Below are 22,693 nucleotides of genomic sequence, written 5' to 3'. Positions count from 1 at the left end.
TGCAAGGCTATACTATCTCTTGTGCATCTTGAATCACTCGCTTAAGCGAGATCTTTTATCGGTTCGAAAATGGGGTATGCACATTTGAACTTAGCTCAATCACAGAGTCATAACGTATCGAAGTGAGCTATACTTCATGCTGTGAACGATTCGTGAATATCTGCTTGATCGGTATCTTCGTCACGTAACATGACTTTCTCTATTATACCGTGTACTATACGTAGACGAACTTTTGCGTTTTCTTGGTCGTTGTATGTACGGTCTTTGTAGACCATGAGTCATCTAGATTTCGGGCTGACAATATTAACAGCACAATTAGAATTATTGGTACATACGACCATAGGAAACTTGGACCACTGAAACCCGTCAGATCTTCTTTAGTTAAACAGCTTACCGGCGGGTTAGTAGTTAGGTGGGTGACCACTAGCGAATCTCCGCTGTCGTATGTTTTTGGAGTTTTATATTTTTTGCAGACGTGTGGCGTGTTTGGCCTTTGGGGTCTCCATGTAGGGACAAAAACATTCTTTGAACCAACAGCTCATGGGTGGTAAGGAACCTAACTGTCGCGGTACATGATGAACTGGCGTCTGGTTTGAAGTGTATACAATTTATATTGAAAGTATTGCGATGCAAAGTTTTATCTCAATCTACGATCGTGCGCGAAATTGCAGCATTGGCCCATCCTTTTTACTGGCGAATACATCCATGATCTGATATTCAGTCTCCCTATTTCTACCCTCCTCCAGCTCCTTGCTTCCTGCACCCAAAGTCATACCGGGAGCTAATCTCAGATCGTACAAATACAAAACTCTTGCAATCGTCACAGTCAGTTCGACATACGCCAGACCCTTACCAATGCATCCACGGGGACCAATGCTGAATGGGTTGTATGCTGACTGAGCTGCTTGGAGACTGCTATGATGCGGGTTCACTGCAGGGTCTGGAAGCCAGCGCTCAGGAATGTAATCGAATGGCTGAGGAAAGTACTCAGGGTTGTGGTGGATCGCGTAGATGGGAACACCAACGTCCACTCCGGCAGGAATGTGGCGGCCATCGATATCTAGACCTCCAGTGAGAACCTCTCGGGGAAGAGCACCAGCCACCGGGGGCGTCATACGCATCGTTTCATCGATACATGCGCGCAAGAAAGAGCAGCCGCTGAGTTTGGGCCCGGTAACGATTTCCTCGACGTCGGCAAAGGTTTCGCGGATTTCCTTGCACACCTTTTGCATAGCCGAAGGGTTGTTTGCAAGATAGAACATTGTACCAGCCATGGCTGTTGAAGTAGTATCCGAGCCAGCGATGATGAGCAAATTCGACTCGCCCCACAGCTCGTCCATGCTGAAGCCGTTGCCAGTCTCTGGATCTTTGGCGTTTAGCAGATAGTAGAAAAAGTCCTTGCGATCAACATCTAGGCCCAGCTTGGTGCGCTCCATGGCTTGTCCCTTGCTGTACTGCATATACTGTGCGCGTTGGCCAGCGATCTTGCGGAAGAACAGCTTGTCCAAGTGCCAGTTGTGGATGGTAAGATGCGTACCACAGATCAAATGGCGATGTGCTGCGTTTCCAACCAACTCGGTTGCAAAACGATTGGCAGGGCTTTCCAACATGCCGAAGGCCTTTCCGAATACTAGATCGCCCATGATGTCGAAGACAAGCCACTCGCACCAGTGCGCAGCGTTCCAGACGTCATTCCAGCCACCGTCTTTCTCGTCACCCATGGTTTTTCCGGAAGACCAATTGTTGCTTTTGCGCGCGAGCATTTCACAGCCAACACGGACATTGGCAAGGATGTACTTTTCCAGACTCTTGATTGCGGAATCGCTGAATGCATGGCTCATGACTCTCCTCTTGCGGGCATGCTGCATCTTGTCAATAGCGCTGTGCACGCTGACGGCCTTTGGTGTGCTAGGGAAGGCTTCGTAGAACGATGCCTTCTTAACATTGGAACGGAAACCATAGATGGTCTTCAAACCAGTTGCCGTGTTGACTGAGAGCAAGTTGGGTCCTAGGCGCACATATGTACCGTATTTCTCGTGAGCACGATGGAAAGCGAGATGCCGTGAGCCTTTGTAGGCGTAATAGGCAAGGTAAATGTCGGTAATCTTTGCAAGGAACGGGCCCGGGTAAGAAGCCAGAGGATGAAGGGTGAGTCGATAGACTATGACACCGAAAATCTGTGTGTCTGATTAGTTGTGTGCGTGGATTGATTGTCAAGCGGCTTACGTAGAGTGCCAGCGCTCCAAAGATGGAGCCTAGGAGGAAAAGAACAGCCATGATGGCGGTTCAGGTAAATTTTCTTGTAGCAGGTCTGAGGTCAGGCAAGAAATTTTATTGATGCACACTCGGTTTCATTGCCGCGAGAAGATATTCTCGAGAAGAGTGATCAGAGACGCTCTCGAATCTCTCGTACAACTGCTCCATTCTGCACGAGGGAACAGCAACCTAAGTACTTCAGCGGGCTTCCACCACCATCCGCACCTCCCCCGGATACCCTCTGCATCTGCAATGACAAAGAATTTCAGCCCGGTGAAGTGGTCATCTGCCCTTTTACTGGAGCTTAGTCGAAGCAGGATCCATGCGGGAACACTGGGTATATGTTACGGCGCACTGCGGCTACCGTCGGATATTCGAGCAATGCATCGGGATCCAACCAGGAGCAGCGGATATCGAAGCAGGCGCTGACGCTAACGCGGATAATGATGTAGCTTAGTAGTTCGACCCGCTTTTTGCAGACAGGAAGGGCGCGGATATTGGGTGCGTAGGCGTGGGAGGGAGAGGAAGGCTGGCGGGAGACTCCATGGCAATTATTGCGCATCCATGCATGTCAGCACTGTCACTATCTCAAAAGTAAACATCGCGTCATGTATCGTGATCAAGTTCCGGCCGGGGAACTGCGATCACTCTGTGCCCGCGAATCACCCGTAGATAATGTTTTGTTGAGCAAAGTTGATCCGCAGATCCGCAGAGGTGGTATTTAGAAGATGGCACAGTGATATAGCAACAGGTGAGTCGAGTACACGAGTTTTGTAGCTTCTAGTGTCTCAGCTAATAAATATTGGACTGGCCTGGAAAACTTAGAAGCGAGTTCCAGCAGGGTGGGTGGCAGGCAGAGCAAAATGCAGTTCATTGTGCGTGCTCCAGTGAGGTCTTCATGAACTCGGGTTGGCGAGCTTTAGGTAGACCGGGATGCGATGTATATTATTCAATTATAATTATTTTTTCAAAAATGTGTGGAAGCTTTAAGCAAACTATCGAAACGTGCCTGAAGATGAGCTTCGAATGTCCGATTGTTCAATCGACGTACATTTGTTTGCCAGTCTTGACTACGCACACACATGCTCAGGTTGGTTGTGCCCTCTTGATCACAGCCCGCAGAAAAGTTGGGACGCAGATTAGAAGTTTAGATGTTCATCATGAGTAACAAGGAGGATTGAAAATGTAACTTCTGTTTCCTGCTGTGACATCACATGTAATGTAGCAATGCATTCTCACAGCAATTAGATGATGCGCAATTTCAGGGTGAATTGACGAATGAGAAGGCGGCAATTCCCAAGCGGGAATCGCCGTCTTGGCAGATGTCGAGGCTCGCGAACATCAACCTTGATGATAGCATCGTTGAACGCGCGACAGCACCACGCACGCACTTCGATTCGACTCCGCTCCTCCGTTCTGCCCAGGCAATTGATCGCCCAAGATGGCTAAGAACTTGAAGACCACGGTCTTCTCGGTACGGCTCACCCAGTCCCATAGCAGCATGCCCTCGCCCGAACGCCCCTCCACCTTCTATTATCACTGCAATTGAAGGCATCACGCTGATGATGCCCATGTAGAAATATACTGTTCAGCCTACCGGGATATATGCAGCTATCAACAGGCTCTTCGCGATCGACCCCAAGCGTTCCACGGGTATCCCAATGAACCCGCAGTTCCGTAACCCACCTCCCGGCGCAAACGATCCCATGGCCTACGACGATCCCGTAACTGTTCCTGCTGCCGATATCGCCGAGAACCCGTACTGGAAGCGCGATGTGCGACGACGTTACCCTAGGCTCTCGACCGTCACCCAGGCCGATGCGGTTGCATTGCTCGAAGTTGGAAGCGCAGCAGCGCCCAAGCAGGAATTGATTGGCGAGGCGGGCTCCAAGTCTCTGATTGCTGCCCAAGAACAGGGTGCGAAAGGACTCGCTGTTGCATTTGAGAAGAACAGTGGGCTTGCAAAGGATGTACTAGGTCCTGGTGGCATGCCTCCGCTTCCCAGCGGCCTGCACAACACCGGCGTTTCGGGACACAAGCGATATGATTTGGAGCAGGACCAGTCATACGGTGATGGGTACGCCACGAGACAAGCCTACTTCCAGGTTATTATGCTAACAAGATATAGGTACCCGTGCCGGACATTTGCTTAGGTTGAATCGAGCTTCTGGTAATGACACCCAAGATAGATACATTGTACACATGAAGGCCTTTCTTCCTCCATTTATTTCATATTTCCATCATCTCTTCAAGTTCCACGTAGGAAGTGCTCTTCACCTGTGCAGGTCCCTGGTTGTCCTGTGCTTTTCTCGTGAATGCCCCAAATCCATTTCTCATGATGTTCGCGCTGTCACGGTCACCTCTCACCTTTCACTTCTCACCACCCAAGGAAGGCACCACCAGGGTCTCTTATCTTGGCATCGCGATTTGCGACTTCCAACCTCTCCGTCACGCGCGAATTGCGTGCACCTTACTCTCACCTTCTGCACTACTGCTTCTCCAATAAAGACAATCGCAAAGATGGGCTCTACATCTGAGAAAGGGCCAATGGGACTTGGTTCCGCTCCTCTTAACTTCATTTACTCCTGTTCGCTCTGCAGCGCTACCTTTGCCGATGTATACGAAGGCCACAATGAGTCCGTTCGCGGTCTATCGGATGGCATCAATCCTAAAGATCGCCTCGTGACGCGGCTCTTCCTCGCAAACTGTTGCCATGTCTTTTGCAGTAACCATCTTGAAGGTGGCGGTAAGTGGCCGCAATGCCATGTAAGGCGACTGCTAATTATTACACAGGACCGCATTTTCATAGCGACAAAGAGCGTCCAAAAGCGCCGTGCCCTGTGTGCATCAAAGAGAAAGGCGATAGTGAGCCTCAGTTTCTGTACTCGATTCGTGGCTTCAACAAGAACGAATACGACCCTATGATCCCATCGTCCTGGTTTACTGCACCGCCAATTCGACTTGATGGCAACGGCAAGGAGATGGATGCTTTGCGTGTATGTCACTATCCTGTGCACGTACGAAAATAAACAGCTGATATCATGTAGTTCCAGTATATCGCGCTCATAAGGTACTGTCAAAACACTTATGCGACCCGCAAGCCTCTCGAACAAACCCTCAAGAAATCAAAAAAGAACCTTGCCGATATGCGCAATCTTGTGGCTGAAGAGCATGTGAAGATGACCGGTTTGCGAAAAGAGGTAGAAAAACTGAAAGCGCAAAAGGATCAATTCGAGGCTACGCAGGCAGAGGTGCAGCGGCTACAAGGTATCGAACAGGAGTTTGAGCAACTCCGCAGCCTCAATGTCAATGCACGAGATCTCAAGACATTCATTATGAACAAGTCAGCAATTCGGCACTACCTGAAGCTCGTTCCGATGTTGATGGAGTAAGTAAACCATGTTTGGATCACATATGTGCTAAGATTCCTAGGCAGAATGAGAAGATGCAAAAGCGACTCGCCCAGCTGGGATTTGCAATGCATATGCAGCCTGTACCAAACTTCAAAGGAGTAGACCCCAGCGTATTCGATAGTGACGAGACTCTTGCTCGTGATGATCACAGAGACTTCAATGAAGTGTTGCGAAAGGCCACTTCGAGTCATACTGTTGGTGGATACGCCCACGCATCAGACAAAGTAGGAACGATGCCCTCGAGCTCCCACCTACGGCGGCCCGGTAAGCGGCAACGTCTTGACTCTCCCCTTTCCAAAGATATGCAGGTCGATTTTTCTCCAGGTCGACAACCGATGCCGCCCCCAGAAAAGCCGCTGTCGAGGATGCAGTCTATGCGCAAGATATTCCCCGCTCTACGGAAGAAGTTCGCTAGTGACCGGTCCTCTCTTTTGGCAGACGAAAACCTGGGGGTTGTTAGGGGTGTTCAGATGTACAAGGATGCAAATTGGCAGGGTGCCAACACTACGCGACAGGAGGCTCGTAATGAAATCCATAGCGAACCACCGTACATGTCAGGTGCCCTTCCCATGGAGCAACAATCTCAACACTTGGGCTCCAGGAGTCCACAACCAAACGCCAAGATTGGCTTGTATGAACACCAGTCCGATTTCACATTCCGAGCATCGTCGCCTCCCAAGGCGGAGTCCTACAATAAAAGATACCATCCGGTCCAACTACCTATTGAGCCGTCATATGTTCGCCTAATGGATGGCCTTTCGTGCGGAGATGAAGTCGAGCTGGGTTTGAAAGACCCACGTGATAATGCTGGCTTGGACCATCAAGGCGACGGCAGCAACAGGCAAGTAAGGCATGTGTATGAGAATCAGCCAGTCCTGCAAACTACATATCGACAAAAGCTTTGGAGTCCAGGAAATTTGTCTCTGCACTCGTCTCCGTACGGATCGTCTGCTTCTGTTGAAACTTACCAGCGACCTCCACAATCCAGACCGACTAACGTCTCTACAAACAGACTGTACAACGGGCCAAATCTTGGACGTGCCCAGCCGTCATCCAAAAAGTACCATCATCCAGGAAATTCAATCGAGAGCGTAGTAAGTCCACATTTCAGAGATAGTCATAACCAGGCCCAAATCTATTCGCCATCCGGACTCGCTGAACCAGAGGGTAGTTCAAATCATTCCGCCGTCTATCGGTCTCAAAAATCAACGATGGCAAAGCCTCAGGCTACTTGGCTTGAGCCACGCGGCCTGAATGGGCTCTCTTTCTTCGATTCCCCCGTCAGCCCTAGGAAGGAGAGTGGGGGGTTGACGCGAAGCTACAATCGAACAGATTTAGAGCCAAATCTTCCCTCACATTATCGTCAGACTCGCCATATAGACTCTAACAGATCCACCACAAGGCCGGAGACTGGGTGGCCGCAATACTCGAACTATGGCGCATACGTCTCTTCAGAAAATCAACCATCCTATGTCAGGCAACCGACTGGATTTATTCGCACAGTACCAGCTCCATCCTTTCAAAAGAGTCTCACACACGATCGAATTGGGAAGGTACTATCATCCATGCCTTCAGTCATCTCGGGTAGTACTTCTGGTCGTTCACAGCTTCAATGGAAGAATTTACAACGCGCTGGTGTCAGAAGTAGCCAAAACGTGTTTGGCAGCTTTTCTAGAAACAGACTCGGTCTTTTGTCTAAAAATATACCTTCCGTATCTAGTCGGCGCAATATTGTGCGTTGACGGCCCTTGAGCAGGCATGGGGCCTGGACAATCACTACCCAAGGTGCCCGCTGAGTGGAATGCGAATGGGAAGCGTTCGAACGGTTTCGATCGGGCTCTGCTTCTGCTTTGTGTACTTGAAGGAGAGGCAGGATTACCATTCTGTCGGTTCAGGATCGCCGCTCACTGTTCGTCCCTGTGCTCTATCAACACTTTACATACTCACTAGTTGATCTTTGACTATTGCCATGACCCAACATTATGAAAGACTATCCATTTTTCATCCAACAAATGTCGCCCTGCCGCACGAAATATCAGCACCTTCACAAACCTCTTCTTGCGAAAGTAAATATTATTGATTTCGCTAATGGCGCTGACAATACCACAACTAACCAATTTTCAATGGAGATGTCGGCCCCAGAACAACGGGTACAGATGAGGTACTTGACAGCTTTTGCTTACATTTTGAGCTGTGAGCGTGAATCGGTGGTGTTGCCCATTTCATCAATTCGCCGAGAGGAAATATGATATCACTGTCTAATACAAGTCTCATCTTTTCGTCAGCACGACGCTGTCGCACGAACTGAACTCAGGACGGGTGTCAAGCAATTTAAACTTTCCGTTATAAAGCTTAGTCGTTGGGCGCGGCTTCTCCTCGCAATGTTGGGGTTTTAGGCGGGATTCCCATGTTCACAAGCCGACGGCAAATGAGCCGCTAGAGCAGAAACAGCAAGGCTTCAGGACGGTTAATTTACAAACAATCTGGCACGCAAGTTTCGGCAAACTAGGAACCAGTGATATGTGCTCTGTGGCTTTGGGCATCGTCACGGAACAATCGAGACCAACGTTTCATGACCAGTCCTGAAATTGCCGCCCACATATCGACGGCCATTGTAATTGGCGCGTTGATTCGATCCTGGATTCTCCATTGTTTCTGCCGCTTCCACAAATAAAAATGCTCATTTCTTCGCACGAGGCACGAGGCGTGACCCACATCCCCAGTCGATCAAAGCTTCTTCACTACGCTTTCGGGAAACCCCAATTTGTATCCCGGCCTAGAGAACCGAGTCTGCTATTCCATACGCGTGAGTTTCATATTATGACCGAGCGAAATGATTTCCCATGAGGGGACGGTATGCAGCATCCCGGTCAGTAGTCGGCCAAGTGGTTATTTCCATGTCATATAGCTCTTTGGCTCTTGGTATAAAGAAGTCTCGGTTGCCCCATTTTGCTTGGAAGGCAACCACCACAAGCTTTTACCAAGACAGCTTGTTTCATTCCTTACAATGCTTTTCAAAAATCTTTTCGTTGCAGTCGCCCTGGTTGGCACCGCTTTGGCATGCCCTCACCCTAAAGCTGCTGCACATCCTAAAGCTGCTGCTCAACCTCAACCTGCCGATCATGCTCAAGCTGGTAGTGCAGCAGTGGCGGCATCTTCAGCAAATACCCAAGCTACGCAAAGCCAGTCAAATGGCAAACTGAAGTGGTTCGGCATCAACGAGTCTGGACCCGAATTTGGCGAGGCTCACATCCCCGGTCTATATAACAAGGACTACATCTGGGTCGACACCAAACAAGTCGACCAGTTCCTCGCGCAAGGCATGAACATGTTCCGTATCAACTTCCTGATGGAGCGTCTAACGCCCAACTCGCTCACAGCCGACTTTGATTCCAACTACCTAGGCAACCTTACCGCAGCCGTGAAGTACATCACCTCCAAGGGCGCGTACGCCATGGTTCAACCCCACAACTACGGTCGTTTCAACGGTCAGGTCATCAGCGACACAGCGGCTTTCAAGACGTGGTGGACCAATGTTGCTAAGCAGTACAAGGATAACTCTCTCGTCGTATTCGACATCAATAATGAGTTTCATGATATGTCAAACGATCTTGTCTTTAGTCTCAACCAGGCTGGGATTGATGGTATCCGTGCTGCTGGCGCGACGACACAGTACATTACTCCCGAGGGCAACAGTTGGACCGGCGCCTGGACCTGGGTTTCCTCGGGCAACGCTGCATCGCTAATCAAGCTTAAGGACCCAAAGAACAAGCTCGTCTTCCAGATGCACCAGTACCTTGACAGTGATGGCTCTGGCACAAACGCTAACTGCGTCAGCTCCACCATCTTCCAGGAGCGTCTTGTGGCGGCAACACAGTGGCTGAAGGACAACAAGCTCCAGGGCGTCATTGGAGAGTTTGGTGCCGGAAGCAATGCCCAGTGTCTTACTGCTGTTCAGGGTGGTCTCGACTACATGGCTAAGAACTCTGATGTGTGGCTTGGTGCCATCTGGTGGGCGGCTGGCCCATGGTGGGGCGACTACATCTACAGCATGGAGCCGACGACTGGCGCTGCTTGGTCGTACATTCTGCCCAAGATCAAGAGCTACTTTGGCCAGTAAACATGCCAAGCTGGAGACTTTACTTGTAACAGACACGACTCTTGGTGCTCAGGATGAAGGGTGCCTTTTTCTTTTTTTTGAACTGTATATACTCAGTTGGACTCTTTTTGATCCCTTTTCTTCTTCTTTCTATATAGAAAACACAATTTGAAAATTTGTGGACATTCCAAAAGTTTGTCAATTTGCATGTTTTGTCATTTGGCCAACAGAACCTTAAGCACCACCCTCCCTCTTAGCGTACTCGTCCTTCATTCTCTCCTCATACTCCCTTCCTTTAGTACGTGCGTCTTCCTCTTCAGTCACATCCTGGATACGTCTCGCATCCGTGCCGCGTGAGCTGTCAAGCTGCCTGCCGTTCGCATCGGTGTGGAAGTGCTCGACGCGTGGAGCTTCGCCCGGTGCTTGGTGTGTACGCTGCGTACGGGTGCCACTGGGGTCTGAGTATGTTTGCTCGGATTTTGAAACGGTCTGGCCGTTGATGGTTGTGGAGCTGCTGGAGCTGGAGAAGGATTGGAAAGTTGATGAGGACATTGTGGGTAGTTTTTGGAAAAGTCGATTTTTTAGTATATCAAACTCGAGGTTATTTATGAAAGGGACTTTGACTTCGAAAGAATGGTGATGAGTTGCTTGCTTTATGTTGCGAGATGCGTGCTGTGATCTCATAGTGTGACGTCATAGGGTCTAGCGGCGGTGCGGGCCCAGCAAATCGCAGAGAGCAGGTTGGATTAGATAGATGTACAATGGCATCAAGGTCAGAGTTTAACGTTGGAGCCGAATGATTTAGGGTTGAATAGTCATAATTTGCTGTCGTTTGGCTCTCAATAGAAGCTTGATACTGGACATCGACTTGCTACAGTATAATGTCATTTGCAGTCAACACAGGCGTCGTAACAACCTCTTTCAGTATGTCGAGCTTTTCTACTGTCCTGTTATCCAAGAGGAGGTAGCTTCTGGCGATAAGTGGTGGTCAATGCTTTATCCGGTCTATTGAATCTACTGCGTTTAACGGGGCATTTTCATAAAACGTAGTGATTTGCTGCAGGTCTTGAATACACTCAAATTCTATTAGTTTAGTAAAGTAGCGTATTCTACTCGACAAGACTTTATAAGGCTCATAGTTTTTCATCTCATTGTTGACATCAAAGCAGCAAATTAAGGCAACTATCGACTGGGGAAGTGCATTGCTTTTAGAAGCAGAGTATAACGAGTCCGTCGTACGTAGCCTCAGCCACGTAAAGGTTGGCCTAACATATGTAGACATCAGCTATACCATCACTCTACCACTAACATTAATACCGATCAGCTAAAGTCAAGGCTAGATGCTATGAAATACCATTAGAGATTTGAGTTGCAGGAGCTAATCTTAGATGTGTAGCGCGTTGCATAATCGGTAATACAAAGAAATGTAAATGTCCATTATCGTGCGTATTTTGGAGTTCTGTCACGCATGTATCACATGTCACATAGTTATCACATGTCACATAGTTATCACATGTTACATGTCACGTGATTAGTATACGGTATGTGTCCGACGTCCAAATCGGTAGGCATCCTGCTTGGATATCATGAACATGCCATCTATGTCGTAATTGGATGGCCATAATACTTGAGCCATGTAACCTTTTAATAGCAATATTAAGTCGCGGCAGTGATCCTGTCAGGCTAGCGAGGCTCGCCCCACATGTGCGCCTCGCGACCGCGTCCCGCCCCTGACAGGCGAAGCCGAGGACCCGGTGGATAATGGATGGGTGGACACCACACCTTCCGTCATTCACCACCACCCGCCCGCCATGCGCTTGCTTGGTGTGCCTCTTTTTGCTACCTTCTTGCAGTTGGTTCGTGGCAGCGATATTCCGAATGCGCTTGATTGCCATGACCCGGAGGAGACGGGCAACGTGAAGGAGTGTGCGCAGCCCATCGCCGACGTCACGGCAGTAGTTCCTGGATCGTCATATATTGCGAAGATCAAATGCATTGACTGCCCTTTTGCCCTCCCGGAACAGGAGAAGGTCGAAAAGGCCGACTACCTACTGGTATGTTGTTGGTACTGTTGCTGGACATGGCGTACACGTACTGACGTTTCAGTTGTTAAATGTCACACTCACTCATGACAATCGTACCGTTTTGCTCAACAACCGTCCGCTTTACCCTTTACCAACCATACCTACACCCTCGCGCTTCGACACCGCCCTGTACACTACCAACCTTTCCAACATAGAGCTATCCCGCGGCCTGGCAAGCTCAAGCCCTTATTGCACCACTCCGGCTCGTGACTTCGACTCCGCTGAATGGTGCTTAAAGACTCCGCTTTGGCCGCAAACACGCCTGGAATTCGATTATCTATATATTGCCGAATCAAACCAGCACCAAAGCGATGACGAGCAAGACGATGCCGAATACTGGAATATTTCACTAGATGCTATTGGAAGGTCAAGGTATCCCGATGGTCCACTCTGGAAGTATGATGATCCCAAGCAAAAGATGCTCTGGATGCTGGTCAAGGGAATGCCGCTGAAAACAAGAAAGATCAATGGTGGCGGAGGGAACAAGGCTGCTGATCCATTCAATGGCCAGTCAGACTCCGAAGACAAGAGATACGAATACCAAATAGTCGACATGCGACTCGTAGCTCGAGCGTATACCTTTCCAGAGAACAAACCCTTGTCGCTATGGGGCAGAATCGGCCACTTCCTTGGAAACGATGTCTGGCAAGTAGAGGGAAGCCGCTTCTTATATCGCAAAGAAGAATGGGGTCGCTATGGAAAGACAGGCACACTGCGTGATATGTTTGGTGAACTTGTGCACTGGCAGTTCTGGGACTTGTTCTGGATCATCTTCTTCAGCGTTGTTGCTGGCCTTCTTGCGCTATTTGGGTTCTACAAACTTTTCAGGTGGATTAGGGCGCAACGCGAACTTATGAAGTGGGACGGCATGGAGGACGTATGGGAGAACATGAGAAGAGAAAGGATAGCCGAAGAGGAGGGTGCTCTATTGCATGGAGAAGCCAGGTACACAGACGATCCAGAAGAAGGCGGCAGTTCATCACGACCACCAGCATACGAGGAGGCGATGAAGCCCTTGCCGAGCAAACCCCTCCCTGAGAAGCCATTACCTGAAGTTCCTCTCATCGAGACATGAGGGTGGTAACGTTACAGTGAAATCTTTCTTCATTTACATTGGCATATACCCATTTGGCATTTGACATGTCAACTTTTGTTCATTTCTATTCTATCACTAGTCACTATATCCTGTTTTTATCCATGCAAGTTGCGATGCGCATTCTTAGAGATAGCTATAGATATCCTCCAATCGGTCCTACCCACGCTGCACGATATTACCCGACATAATCTGCTTTCTCCACCTTTCGCCCCACAACTGCATGACAAATACGCAACGACAGATGAGTACAAAATGTCCAAATATTTGCGAGATTCTTCTTAAGTATCTTTCAAGAAACACGTCTTTCTCTTGATACTGTTTGGTATAGAATCACAAAACAATTATGGTCAAAATCGCGGTAGCTGGAGGCACAGGAAGTATGCTGTCTCTCCCCATGTCCAAAATACCCCACTTGCATATCCCAATCTTTACATCATCGTGAAATGAATTACATTGTAATAACGTCTCTCACCACCAGACGTCGCAACCTGCATGCTCAAAGAAACTATCGCCTCCAACCAACACGACATCACAATCTTCACGCGCTCTGCCCCCTCAAAGCCACATCCCTCCCCTAGAGTCTCCTACCTCCAGGTCGACTACACCTCCCGCGATGCCCTAACAAACGCCCTCCGTGGAGTACACACCGTACTCTCCTTCTTCGTCGTGCACCTGGATGTCGACAACATCGGACAGAAGAACCTCATCCACGCCAGTATCGCAGCAGGCGTATCCCGTTTCGCCCCCTCAGAATGGAGCATTGCCAGCAACAGCGGCATACCCAGCTACGTAGTAAAAGACCAAGTCCGCAGCTACATAGAAGACCTAGATGCCAAAGGCGAGCTAAACGGCATGCAATATTGTCTCTTCCAACCAAGCATCTTCATGGATTACTTTGCGCATCCGTACCCGCTCGAGCCTGATCTCATCACCTGGCCTTTCTTCGTCGATTTCGAGAACAGGCGCGCGATGCTGCTGGATGAGGGAGATCAGCCGATTGTGCTGACGGCCATGCAGGACAACGCTGCGATTCTTGCAAAAGCACTTGCGGATACGGAGAGGCCTTGGCCCAAGGTTGGTGGCATAAGGGGGTGCCAGACTACTATTAACGAGATCATTGCGCTGGGAAAGAAGTTGCGGGGCGGCGAGTGGTCGATTGAGCGGGTGTCTGGTGCTGATATAAAGGAGGGAGAGCTCAAGACGAGTTGGATTCCGCAATTTTCGCATCCAACGGTGCCGGCAGATCAGCAGGATGTCTTTTCCAAGGCGTTCGTGATTATGTTTTTTCAGGCGATTCTAAACGGGTCGTGGAATGTGAGTGCGGAATGGAACGAGAGGTTTCCAGATCACAAGTTTATGGGTTTGGAGGAATATCTTGCCAAGGCCTGGGAGGGTAAGCCGTAGTTGTGTTTACTTGGTGTCAAAAGTTATGCACTGATCCCATGATTTTAACTACCATGGGTGAGTGGCTAACTATATTTTACTCTATATACCCCTGAAGGCACGTGCCTTGAGTTTCAACACTTGGAAGGGATATAGGAATGAATATGTCGCTGCTGGAATGATTCTGTTTTCCATTGCTTTGCTACTTAGTATCACTGTCTTTCAGGACAATTCTCGAGCCCAGACATGCACAATAGCAATCCACAGGTAAATGGAGATAAAATTGAGTGAGATGTAATGGGAATTAATTTATCGAGTCGATTGATAGTTCGTCTAGCTTATTCCTACCTTGATATGTTTTACATATTAGCTCGTGGTTCCTCTGCCAACACCTGTTTGAGCATATCGTAGATGCATGTACATCGTGGAAGTGTGAGTGAAAGTGTCATCATCTGGCTAGAGTGCTGAGCCGAAGCCGTCATAGGTACCATTGTGAGCCGTCAAATAGTAGACTACTCTGGGAAAACTCTGTAGGGCTAATGTCACCTCTGGCAATTTACCAAAACACACATGTGCACTAGCACACACGCTCAGATGCATAAAGTCTATCTGCCGGTTGCGGGAATTTTTCTGGGAGTAGAAAGGTAATAATAAAGTTTTCTGAATACGAAGTGCGGCGACGAGATGCAAACATCCCTATAAACGTAAAAAGAAAGAACTGGGCGGCAGTTACCTAAATGATCTTACTTTTTCCGCATGTAAACCAGAACTCACTGGAAGGACAATCTCTCAAGGCCTGCTCGATGTAGAATTTCTCATATCTTGAGAATAACAGCGTTGCTATGATAATGTAATATACCAAAATGGCGGAAGACTCCGGCTGAGCGACATGCCCCGATGGTCCGATTAATTATGCTCAATCAAGATAAGCGGGTGACGTAAAGTGTAAACATATACAGACCATCAAGGCCTTATTTCCGCCTTACTCTACTCAAGCCTTTTCATGGTGCTAGCAATTTCCAGCCCGATCGTACGAACATACATGACCAATAGTTCAAATACCAGCCCTGGGATGTTATTGGGCTTGTTGTTCCCGCGTTATATCGTCCGTCCAGCCACCGAGTCGAATGTCATCTGATCGACAATCCGGCTATAACTGTCAAGCCTAAAGCTGATGTCTACCGGATACGAGAGGTGATCTTTTGTATACACTTCTGCCAGCATATCACCTCTGCGCTGATCTGTCATCAATACTCTGAGCCTACCAGTATATCGCGAGGCTCGTGAGAACGGCATATGTCCTCGGTCGCTGTAAGAGGACTGATCCGGGTGGCTGGGTCCGAAAAGCCGTACTAGTTGATTCTTCTACGCTATACCCCATATCGATCGAACACTAGGGAATTTGCGGCTGATTTGCACGTCTGACAGGAAGCTCTAACCTGATGTATGCAAGGCTTAAGCTCCACTGAGACGGTGGTACCTTTACAATCGTCTCTAATCCACTTGGGGGATGTGACGCACAGATTCAGCATCGCATGATCAACAAGCGTGTCTTCCCCGCAACTTTCTCTGCCTTTTACGACAGCAAATTCGAAATCTCAAAACTATCACGGAAAGAACCCAAAAGTCTAGGCGTCGGAACGGTTCTGTCAAAATTGCTACTCTTGATATGATCCTGCTTTCTGGTTGTGGTTATTTGGTATCTGATACCTAGATTGGTGTAGTCATCATCCCTCCACCGCTTCTTCTGATTGTAGCCAACGAGCTTGGACTACGAATGTCTGACTTTGTACGATGCCACGCCGCCCTTCCGCCCCACATAATACTTTAAGCAACTACCAAGCGCGGGGTATTCTGCATGAAATGCTTGTTCTGTCATCGCGCATATATTTTTGGGCATACGGAACACTCGGCAACGGTGAATTACCGTATTTGGAAACCTAATGGTCTCCTACTCACTGACAGAGTTAGTGCCAATAGCTCACCCGTAAGAAGTGACAGCAACTCCGACAGTGCCGCCGGATCTTACTTCTGACCACCACGTACCCCAATACTAGCCCTATGACATGGGTGTATACGATGGCCTGCTTACTATCAGGACATAGCGGTGTCTGAGTAAATGGTTGCTTCAGAATTTAGTCTTGATGGTTAGTATCATGCATAGTCTAGGGTCTTGCTGCTAAAAGTCACCTACTCAAAATAATCCTGAATAGCAACTTTGAGAATCTGGGACCATTTTCCAGGTCCCAAAGTGTATGAACCCGGCCGTTGATCATCAAGAAACACGGCTCCCCGGAAACCTTCTTACTGTCAGCAGCCAATCACTGTGGTTTGCGTTACTTGAGGCCGCAATATTTCCGCCTACATCCATCAGCCACGTTATCGAAACCAGCTGCTCGGGCTTCTTGGATCCTTGCCACCTCGGACACGAGATCCACCAAATGCTTGTGGAGTGTACACATTCTGACATCACGATTGTCGATTTCCCAATGTAATGGATCGTCAATGCTTGCTCCGACTCTAGCAGGGTTTCTAGACCCGTATTACTGGAGAAACCGGGAGTACTCTGTAAGTTCTATTATGCTTTCATCTGAGAAGTCAAAACGTATAAAGCCCTCCCAGTTTCCACGCCCTGATGGGCATTTTGGACATTTATAATATAATCTCTATAACAACTTCGTCCCATCTTACAACATGAGACACGCCTTTGTTCCTCTGGCGCTTGGCCTTGGTGCCAACGCCCTCGTCGCTCGCTCAAATACCCAGTGCTACACACTCAAAGCATCTGGCGGCGCCCAAGGTATCCTCGGCCAACTTAGCGATGGCCAGAACCGCATTGGCGACAACTTGCCCACCGGTTGCTACTGCCTATGCGATGGTGGCTTTACTGATTCCAACGGGAGAGGGTGCATCTTGACACCTCCCACAACCCAATTCCAATGTGACGTCGGTGCCTCACCCACATCCGGCTTCGCAGTAGGATCCGACGGCAGCGTGGCTTACAACGGCTCCGCCACCTTCTACGCCTGCCCCGTCAATGACAACGGCGTCTACAACGTCTACTCGCAGCCCGTCGCCGGCCAAACAAAATGCGTCAAGATCTCCCTCGCCGCAGCAGGCTCTTGCGGCACCAGCAGTGCACCTCCTCCATCCACACCCTCACCCGCCCCTTCCCCCCAACCTGCATCCACACCGCAACCCTCCCACCCCTCTGCCCCCCCAGGCCTATGCCCCTTAGATCTCAACGGCGCATACCAATACCCCCATCTCATCGTCCCCATCAACGCCGACCACGCCGACCAAGCCTACGGCACACAGTACAACGCTAAAGTCAACTCCCGCACTTGCACCATCTTCAACTTCGACATCCCCCCTTCCTACGCCGGCAAACAATGCTCCACCATGTTCCTCTTCCCCAAAAAAGCCAACCTTGAAACTTCAGACTACACCATCTCCGGCTCGGGACACGTCACTGTCTCCCGTCTATCTGGCCCGGCGAGTCAGGGTACCACGTGGAATAATCAACCCAAGCAAGGAGGGTCGAGCATGTGGTTCGATCTTGTGCCTGGAAGTTCTTGGTATGTCGAGACGCAGAATTGTGCCGCGGGCCAGACGATTGCGTACGAAATGTGTGCGCAGGGCGATTTTGCTGTGGAGTATTTTCAGGATTACAATCCCAGTCCTATTGGTATGTATGTGCGCCAATGTTAGATAATAATTTCTTTTTCCCTAATATGGGGGGAACGGGGAAGGGAACGGTGAGGTGTAATGGGTGAGAGGATAAAATGATTATGATGATGGATGAGTATGACACTCCTTTAGACTAGCGATTACAGTAGTAATGATATTGCACATATATTTTTCTTACTTTCGTGCTTGTGTTTTACATATTGTACATGTTAGACTAGACCGGGTACGTTGCAGCACCTGATGCGAACTCTTGGTCATCCACATCCTTATCCAGCATTGCTCACCCTGAATCTGGCTCACTTCCTGACAGCGACAAGTCGAATTTACTATCAAACACCCCAGCCACACGTGAAGGTCGATTCTCCACAATCCACGCCTCGATATCGTTCAACGCCTTGATCGGGTCACCACGGCAGCCCTGAAGAAAATTTTGGACTTGTGCTGGAGAAACTATTCATATATATCAGTTTCTCATCTCATCCAAAATATTCACATAATCCCCACAACTTACAAACATTCGACGGCACCTTCCCCGCAAACTCATCCGCCCACATTGCAATCTGCGTAGCAGTAAAGCCCGAGTTATATGCCATTGCAGATCGCCCTATCAAACGCTTAAAGATGCTCTTTCCGGCGCTTTGAGTCATGTTGCCGAAATAGACTTTTTTGTCTATGCGACCGGGACGGGTGAGGGCAGCATCGAGGGCGTCGGGGTCGTTTGATGTCATGATGAGTAGTCGACCTTCCTGCGAAGCGTTGCCGTCAATGGCGTTCAAGAGACCGCTTAGAGTGACTAGGTTGCGAGAGGATGAAGTTGACGTGGGAAGTTTTTGAGGTAGTAGTTCTTCAAAGGTGTCTGTTTCGAGGAAGTCGTTCGGGATGTAGCGATGCATTCGCTCTTCGCGTGCTGCTCTCCGTGAAGCTGTGTTTTCGCGGCCGATACCGGCGGAATCTATGTCCTCAATGACCACAATGCATTTGCGTGGAAGGCCCAAGAAGAGGCGATGGAGGGCGTCGTCGCTAATGGTACCGTTCGATAGGCTAATGTGGTAAATGTCGCATCTCAGATGTCCTGCGAGTGCAGCGCTGAAAGAGCTCTTGCCAGTGCCGGGGGGTCCGTGAAAGAGATATCCGCGTCTGTAAGGAATGCCACAGTCGGCGAAGAAGGCGCGCCTAAGATTCTGTAAGTATTAAATTTGGATCCGGTCCGCATGATCAAAACGTGGGTTTAGATACGGGTGGGTGGCGTGGCGTAATCCAAACTTACGACTCATCACTGTAGTAGTACTCAGCATCTCTGACGATATCGGATTTGACGTCTTCGTCCATGTCGATGGTGTCAAGCTTGCGGACGGCCTTGGATACGGATTGCCTACGAAAAGTGAATAATGGTAGTCTGGGTATGATTGGTGTGTCGAACGTACCAGCCGCTCCCGTAAGGATCGTTGCGGCTAACGCCTGCAAAGTAAACCGTAGTGGTGCCAGTAAGGTGCTTCAGCTTGAAGTCATGGCACATTTCCACAAAGTTTTGTAGTGGCCTGAGACTCCATCCTAGAGTTGTGAGAGTAATGGCATTTTGAAATTGGCTGCTATCGTATATTGCATTGCCAGATGTTAATGCATTATTCCGAAAGCTCTGAAAACCCCGACGGGAGAAGAAAAATGGACGAAAGCCGACCCAGAAGAGTCGGGTACCAACTGGTGAAAGGCAAAAGATACTGTCATCCTTCCTGTGCGTTGCCGCTCCTGGAGGAGAAGGCATCATTACAGGGGGAAATGCTTGATGAGAATCCTGTATGCTACCAGTGATGAGCATAGCGCTTCGTGAATGACTTTTTGTGATAACTTCTGAGCCTATCCAAGCGAGTATCTCTTTTGCCACAGGATCAGCTTCTGGGATAGTGACTTGTACAGTACACATCCACATACAAAAGTCCTTTAGATACGTATAAGCTGGGTATAAGACTTGGTATAGACCAGCTAGAGCAAGTATTTTCTCCACTTCACCCATACCACTAGGTTTAAGGCGGTACAGCAGGCGCTGGATGAGCTCCAATATCGGGAATTGGCCAGTTGTGGCGCGCTTGAGATGATAGGGAACATATCCAGGAGTATCTAGTGGTTCAGGCCATATCTGATCATGTGATCTGAATGCAACAGAGGAATGGACGTTCCGCTGATGAGAAGGCGAAGATATCCGGGGCTCCATCTTGGCCCGGCCGTAAGCGAAATTTTCATGAAAGCTTTCTTGTCGGAGAGTATGATGAGCGCTGAATAGATGTGCACCCCAGGGTATATTTAAAGCGGATATGAACTACCGGGAAGGTGAGTGTACGTATATGGCAGGCAGCGAATGTTGATAGCGATAGACAGCAGTTCACGATATCCCAGTAATGTATGACAATGGGCGCAGCGAAAACTGAAGAAGGACGCAACCAAACGATTGAGAACTCCTGGCCAAAATTATTGTCTGCCAACGGCGCGGTTGGCAATTGATTGGACGGCTCCGACGCGATAGCTGGAGGCAAAGAGCGCAAAGCGTCTGAACTGCAATATTCTCCGTGGCCCGATAGGGAAAGAGCATAGACCACGCTAGAGTTTGCCCTAAACCCAATTGGGCTCTGGTGGGCTGTTTACTCAGGTACGTCATAAACCAAAAACACCAAGCGAACTGCTACGCCATTATGCGGTGTTGAGTCTGACTTTTCCTCTGCACTCCCAGCTTTCAAAAAGATCCTAAACCTCGGAATTCACTTGACAACCTAAGCAACCCGAAAAATCAATCAAGAGCATTCACCATGCCTGCCAAAGCCAGCACTCATGATCTCCATGTCGCGAAGCTCTTTTCCATCAAGGACTACGTGTGCGTGGTCACTGGAGGGGGTTCTGGAATTGGATTGATGGCTGCTCAGGCACTGGCTGCAAATGGTGCAAAGGTACGTCGCCGTGATAACATACGTAGGTAAGCATATCTGACAATGGAGTCAAGGTGTACATTACTGGTCGTCGCCAAGAAGGTAAGAGAAAGCTCGTTCAGGATGTCGCGATATGAGGCCTCTCAGCTGACTCAATGAACAGCGCTTGAAACGGCAGCCAAGTCACACAACCCCGATGAAGGTGGTCAGATAATACCCCTCTCGCCTTGTGATGTGACGAAGAAGGACGACCTAGAGCGGATGTACCAGGAGCTGGCATCCAAGGAAAAGTACATCAACTTACTAGTGGCATCTGCTGGAGTTTCTGGCGAAAAGGCGATCCCAGACGCGGAGAAGGCGACGGACATGAAGAAGAAGCTGTTTGACAATGAGACTTTCGAAGGCTGGGCCGACACGTACACGACGGACGTGACTGCCGTGTACTTCTCTACCGTTGTTTTGCTACCACTTTTGCAGGCTGGGACCGAAATTCACGGACACCTATCTGCATCGGTGATTGTGATTAGTTCAATGTCGGGCATCATCAAGGACGCGCAGGGCCATTTCAGCTACAACGCGGCCAAGGGCGGTACGGTGCACTTGAGCAAGCTCATGTCGGCCGAGTTCCAGAAGCTTCGGATTCGGGTGAACAGCATTGCACCAGGTTACTTCCCGTCTGAGATGACTGCAAAGGAGAGCGACGAGCAGCAGAAGAGTGACTTGCCGGACGAGAAGATCCAGGAGAAGGGCCACGTTCCACACGGACGGGCCGGGAGCGATGCAGAAATGGCGCAGGCGGTCATCTTCTTTACCAAGAACTCATATGTCAACGGGCAGATTCTGGCGGTTGATGGTGGCGTGCTCAACGTTGTTAGCTCTTGAAGCAGGGGCCAGGATACAAGGACAAGGGGCTGGGGTGACTCGGAGCCACCAGTGTGAAGCGTTGGATGGCAGGTGCATATGCGCGTGTACTAGTCGACTAGCTGGAGCATTACGTGATGTGGATTAGCGTAGGGCAGAAGCATGGGAGAGAGACAATCGAGCACAGAGGGTGACAGTCCATGTTTGGGTCGTGTGTGTGTTTGGCGGGACGAAGTTTCCTGTTTGGTGCAGATTGGCATTGGCAGACGGGTGGCCAAAGCAAAAGCCATGGTTCCCCACATTCCCCGCGATAAGGCCAAGGTTGACGGCGATATGATAACACATGGCTGACGAGAGCGAAGTACTTATGGTTGGACGCGACAATGACGGGCAATGTACTGAGTGGGTGGGACACCATGAGAGGCAGCTGGTGTGTACCTGCGCCTGTATGCACACGTGTACTGTGCAAGTAAGTGTAAGTATGTACGTAGGTACATGAACGGTGAGCAGAAGCACGTGAATACGCGTGGACAAGGTTGCGAGCCCTGCCCTGCAGACGGCCAAAAGTAAAAGTGCAGTACGGGAAACGAGCAAAAGAAAACAAGACAGACGTCGTGAATGCGCGGGTTGGGCATGTACTAATTGGGCAGAGACGAGCAAAGCAGGTAATCTGGAATTAAGTGGACGGCGGGCGAGTAGCACAAGCGAAGTGGGCGCATGTGCTGGGGGCGGGCATGCAGACGAGTGGGTAGCGGTCAGGTCTGGGTAGGCGGGCACAGCACAGCACAGCACACGGCGTCAATGGAGCGGTGGAAGGAAGACATTCCACCCTTCCCTCGCCCTTGTCTGCCCGACGCCAATCTCAACCTCAACCTCATCCTCGCCCTCGCCCTCGC

At 49.5% G+C, this 22,693-nt stretch overlaps 10 protein-coding genes across 10 annotated transcripts; 8 read left to right on the top strand and 2 right to left on the bottom strand.

Moving 5' to 3' along the window:
• Positions 1-111: 111 nt before the first annotated feature.
• On the top strand, positions 112-599 carry COCSADRAFT_222761 (uncharacterized protein). The gene is made up of 2 exons (XM_007703771.1): positions 112-251; positions 311-599. Exons 1-2 carry the CDS (start codon positions 190-192, stop codon positions 549-551), a joined length of 303 nt encoding a protein of 100 aa, XP_007701961.1. The 5' UTR covers positions 112-189; the 3' UTR covers positions 552-599.
• Positions 581-2,422, bottom strand: COCSADRAFT_121496 (uncharacterized protein). Its single transcript, XM_007703770.1, has 2 exons — positions 2,227-2,422; positions 581-2,177 (listed from the first exon to the last, which is right to left on the bottom strand). The coding sequence occupies exons 1-2, from the start codon at positions 2,275-2,277 to the stop codon at positions 648-650; spliced, it is 1,581 nt and encodes a 526-aa protein (XP_007701960.1). The 5' UTR covers positions 2,278-2,422; the 3' UTR covers positions 581-647.
• A 1,201-nt stretch (positions 2,423-3,623) lies between these two features.
• COCSADRAFT_121494 (uncharacterized protein) lies at positions 3,624-4,539 on the top strand. Its single transcript, XM_007703769.1, has 3 exons — positions 3,624-3,730; positions 3,834-4,333; positions 4,385-4,539. The coding sequence occupies exons 1-3, from the start codon at positions 3,698-3,700 to the stop codon at positions 4,407-4,409; spliced, it is 558 nt and encodes a 185-aa protein (XP_007701959.1). The 5' UTR covers positions 3,624-3,697; the 3' UTR covers positions 4,410-4,539.
• Positions 4,540-4,776: 237 nt separating this feature from the next.
• On the top strand, positions 4,777-6,909 carry COCSADRAFT_162205 (uncharacterized protein; the record flags this gene model as incomplete). The annotated part of the gene is made up of 5 exons (XM_007703768.1): positions 4,777-5,002; positions 5,050-5,252; positions 5,304-5,644; positions 5,689-6,763; positions 6,841-6,909. 5 exons carry the CDS (start codon positions 4,777-4,779, stop codon positions 6,907-6,909), a joined length of 1,914 nt encoding a protein of 637 aa, XP_007701958.1.
• Positions 6,910-8,621: 1,712 nt separating this feature from the next.
• COCSADRAFT_222726 (glycoside hydrolase family 5 protein) lies at positions 8,622-10,028 on the top strand. Its single transcript, XM_007703767.1, has one exon. It carries the CDS (start codon positions 8,677-8,679, stop codon positions 9,787-9,789), a length of 1,113 nt encoding a protein of 370 aa, XP_007701957.1. The 5' UTR covers positions 8,622-8,676; the 3' UTR covers positions 9,790-10,028.
• A 1,539-nt stretch (positions 10,029-11,567) lies between these two features.
• Positions 11,568-13,243, top strand: COCSADRAFT_38509 (uncharacterized protein). Its single transcript, XM_007703445.1, has 2 exons — positions 11,568-11,822; positions 11,875-13,243. The coding sequence occupies exons 1-2, from the start codon at positions 11,580-11,582 to the stop codon at positions 12,925-12,927; spliced, it is 1,296 nt and encodes a 431-aa protein (XP_007701635.1). The 5' UTR covers positions 11,568-11,579; the 3' UTR covers positions 12,928-13,243.
• Positions 13,223-14,652, top strand: COCSADRAFT_38508 (uncharacterized protein). Its single transcript, XM_007703444.1, has 2 exons — positions 13,223-13,325; positions 13,427-14,652. Exons 1-2 carry the CDS (start codon positions 13,292-13,294, stop codon positions 14,350-14,352), a joined length of 960 nt encoding a protein of 319 aa, XP_007701634.1. The 5' UTR covers positions 13,223-13,291; the 3' UTR covers positions 14,353-14,652.
• A 2,373-nt stretch (positions 14,653-17,025) lies between these two features.
• On the top strand, positions 17,026-18,182 carry COCSADRAFT_121475 (uncharacterized protein; the record flags this gene model as incomplete). The annotated part of the gene is made up of 1 exon (XM_007703766.1): positions 17,026-18,182. The coding sequence occupies one exon, from the start codon at positions 17,026-17,028 to the stop codon at positions 18,040-18,042; it is 1,017 nt and encodes a 338-aa protein (XP_007701956.1). The 3' UTR covers positions 18,043-18,182.
• Positions 18,183-18,202: 20 nt separating this feature from the next.
• Positions 18,203-20,230, bottom strand: COCSADRAFT_182878 (uncharacterized protein; the record flags this gene model as incomplete). Its single annotated transcript, XM_007703765.1, has 4 exons — positions 18,203-18,471; positions 18,533-19,194; positions 19,289-19,393; positions 19,446-20,230. 4 exons carry the CDS (start codon positions 20,228-20,230, stop codon positions 18,302-18,304), a joined length of 1,722 nt encoding a protein of 573 aa, XP_007701955.1. The 3' UTR covers positions 18,203-18,301.
• Positions 20,231-20,819: 589 nt separating this feature from the next.
• COCSADRAFT_93923 (uncharacterized protein) lies at positions 20,820-21,818 on the top strand (the record flags this gene model as incomplete). Its single annotated transcript, XM_007703764.1, has 3 exons — positions 20,820-20,957; positions 21,011-21,038; positions 21,100-21,818. 3 exons carry the CDS (start codon positions 20,820-20,822, stop codon positions 21,816-21,818), a joined length of 885 nt encoding a protein of 294 aa, XP_007701954.1.
• Positions 21,819-22,693: the final 875 nt, after the last annotated feature.

This window comes from Bipolaris sorokiniana, assembly GCF_000338995.1.
Source record: "Bipolaris sorokiniana ND90Pr unplaced genomic scaffold COCSAscaffold_10, whole genome shotgun sequence".
In the NCBI taxonomy this organism is placed as follows: domain Eukaryota; kingdom Fungi; phylum Ascomycota; class Dothideomycetes; order Pleosporales; family Pleosporaceae; genus Bipolaris; species Bipolaris sorokiniana.
The sequence above is the reverse complement of the archived record's forward strand: the minus strand, read 5'-3'. Positions and strand labels throughout refer to the sequence as shown.

Coding starts and splice junctions, on each gene's coding strand:
- COCSADRAFT_38508 (XM_007703444.1), top strand. CDS start 13,292: ATGGTCAAAATCGCGGTAGCTGGAGGCACAGGAA. Junction 13,326..13,426: donor GGTAGCTGGAGGCACAGGAA/GTATGCTGTCTC, acceptor TCTCACCACCAG/ACGTCGCAACCTGCATGCTC.
- COCSADRAFT_222726 (XM_007703767.1), top strand. CDS start 8,677: ATGCTTTTCAAAAATCTTTTCGTTGCAGTCGCCCTGGTTGGCACCGCT.
- COCSADRAFT_121496 (XM_007703770.1), bottom strand. CDS start 2,277: ATGGCTGTTCTTTTCCTCCTAGGCTCCATCTTTGGAGCGCTGGCACTC. Junction 2,178..2,226: donor TTGGAGCGCTGGCACTCTAC/GTAAGCCGCTTG, acceptor TCAGACACACAG/ATTTTCGGTGTCATAGTCTA.
- COCSADRAFT_121494 (XM_007703769.1), top strand. CDS start 3,698: ATGGCTAAGAACTTGAAGACCACGGTCTTCTCG. Junction 3,731..3,833: donor TGAAGACCACGGTCTTCTCG/GTACGGCTCACC, acceptor ATGCCCATGTAG/AAATATACTGTTCAGCCTAC. Junction 4,334..4,384: donor GACCAGTCATACGGTGATGG/GTACGCCACGAG, acceptor AACAAGATATAG/GTACCCGTGCCGGACATTTG.
- COCSADRAFT_38509 (XM_007703445.1), top strand. CDS start 11,580: ATGCGCTTGCTTGGTGTGCCTCTTTTTGCTACCTTCTTGCAGTTGGTT. Junction 11,823..11,874: donor AAAAGGCCGACTACCTACTG/GTATGTTGTTGG, acceptor CTGACGTTTCAG/TTGTTAAATGTCACACTCAC.
- COCSADRAFT_222761 (XM_007703771.1), top strand. CDS start 190: ATGACTTTCTCTATTATACCGTGTACTATACGTAGACGAACTTTTGCG. Junction 252..310: donor TTTGCGTTTTCTTGGTCGTT/GTATGTACGGTC, acceptor CAATATTAACAG/CACAATTAGAATTATTGGTA.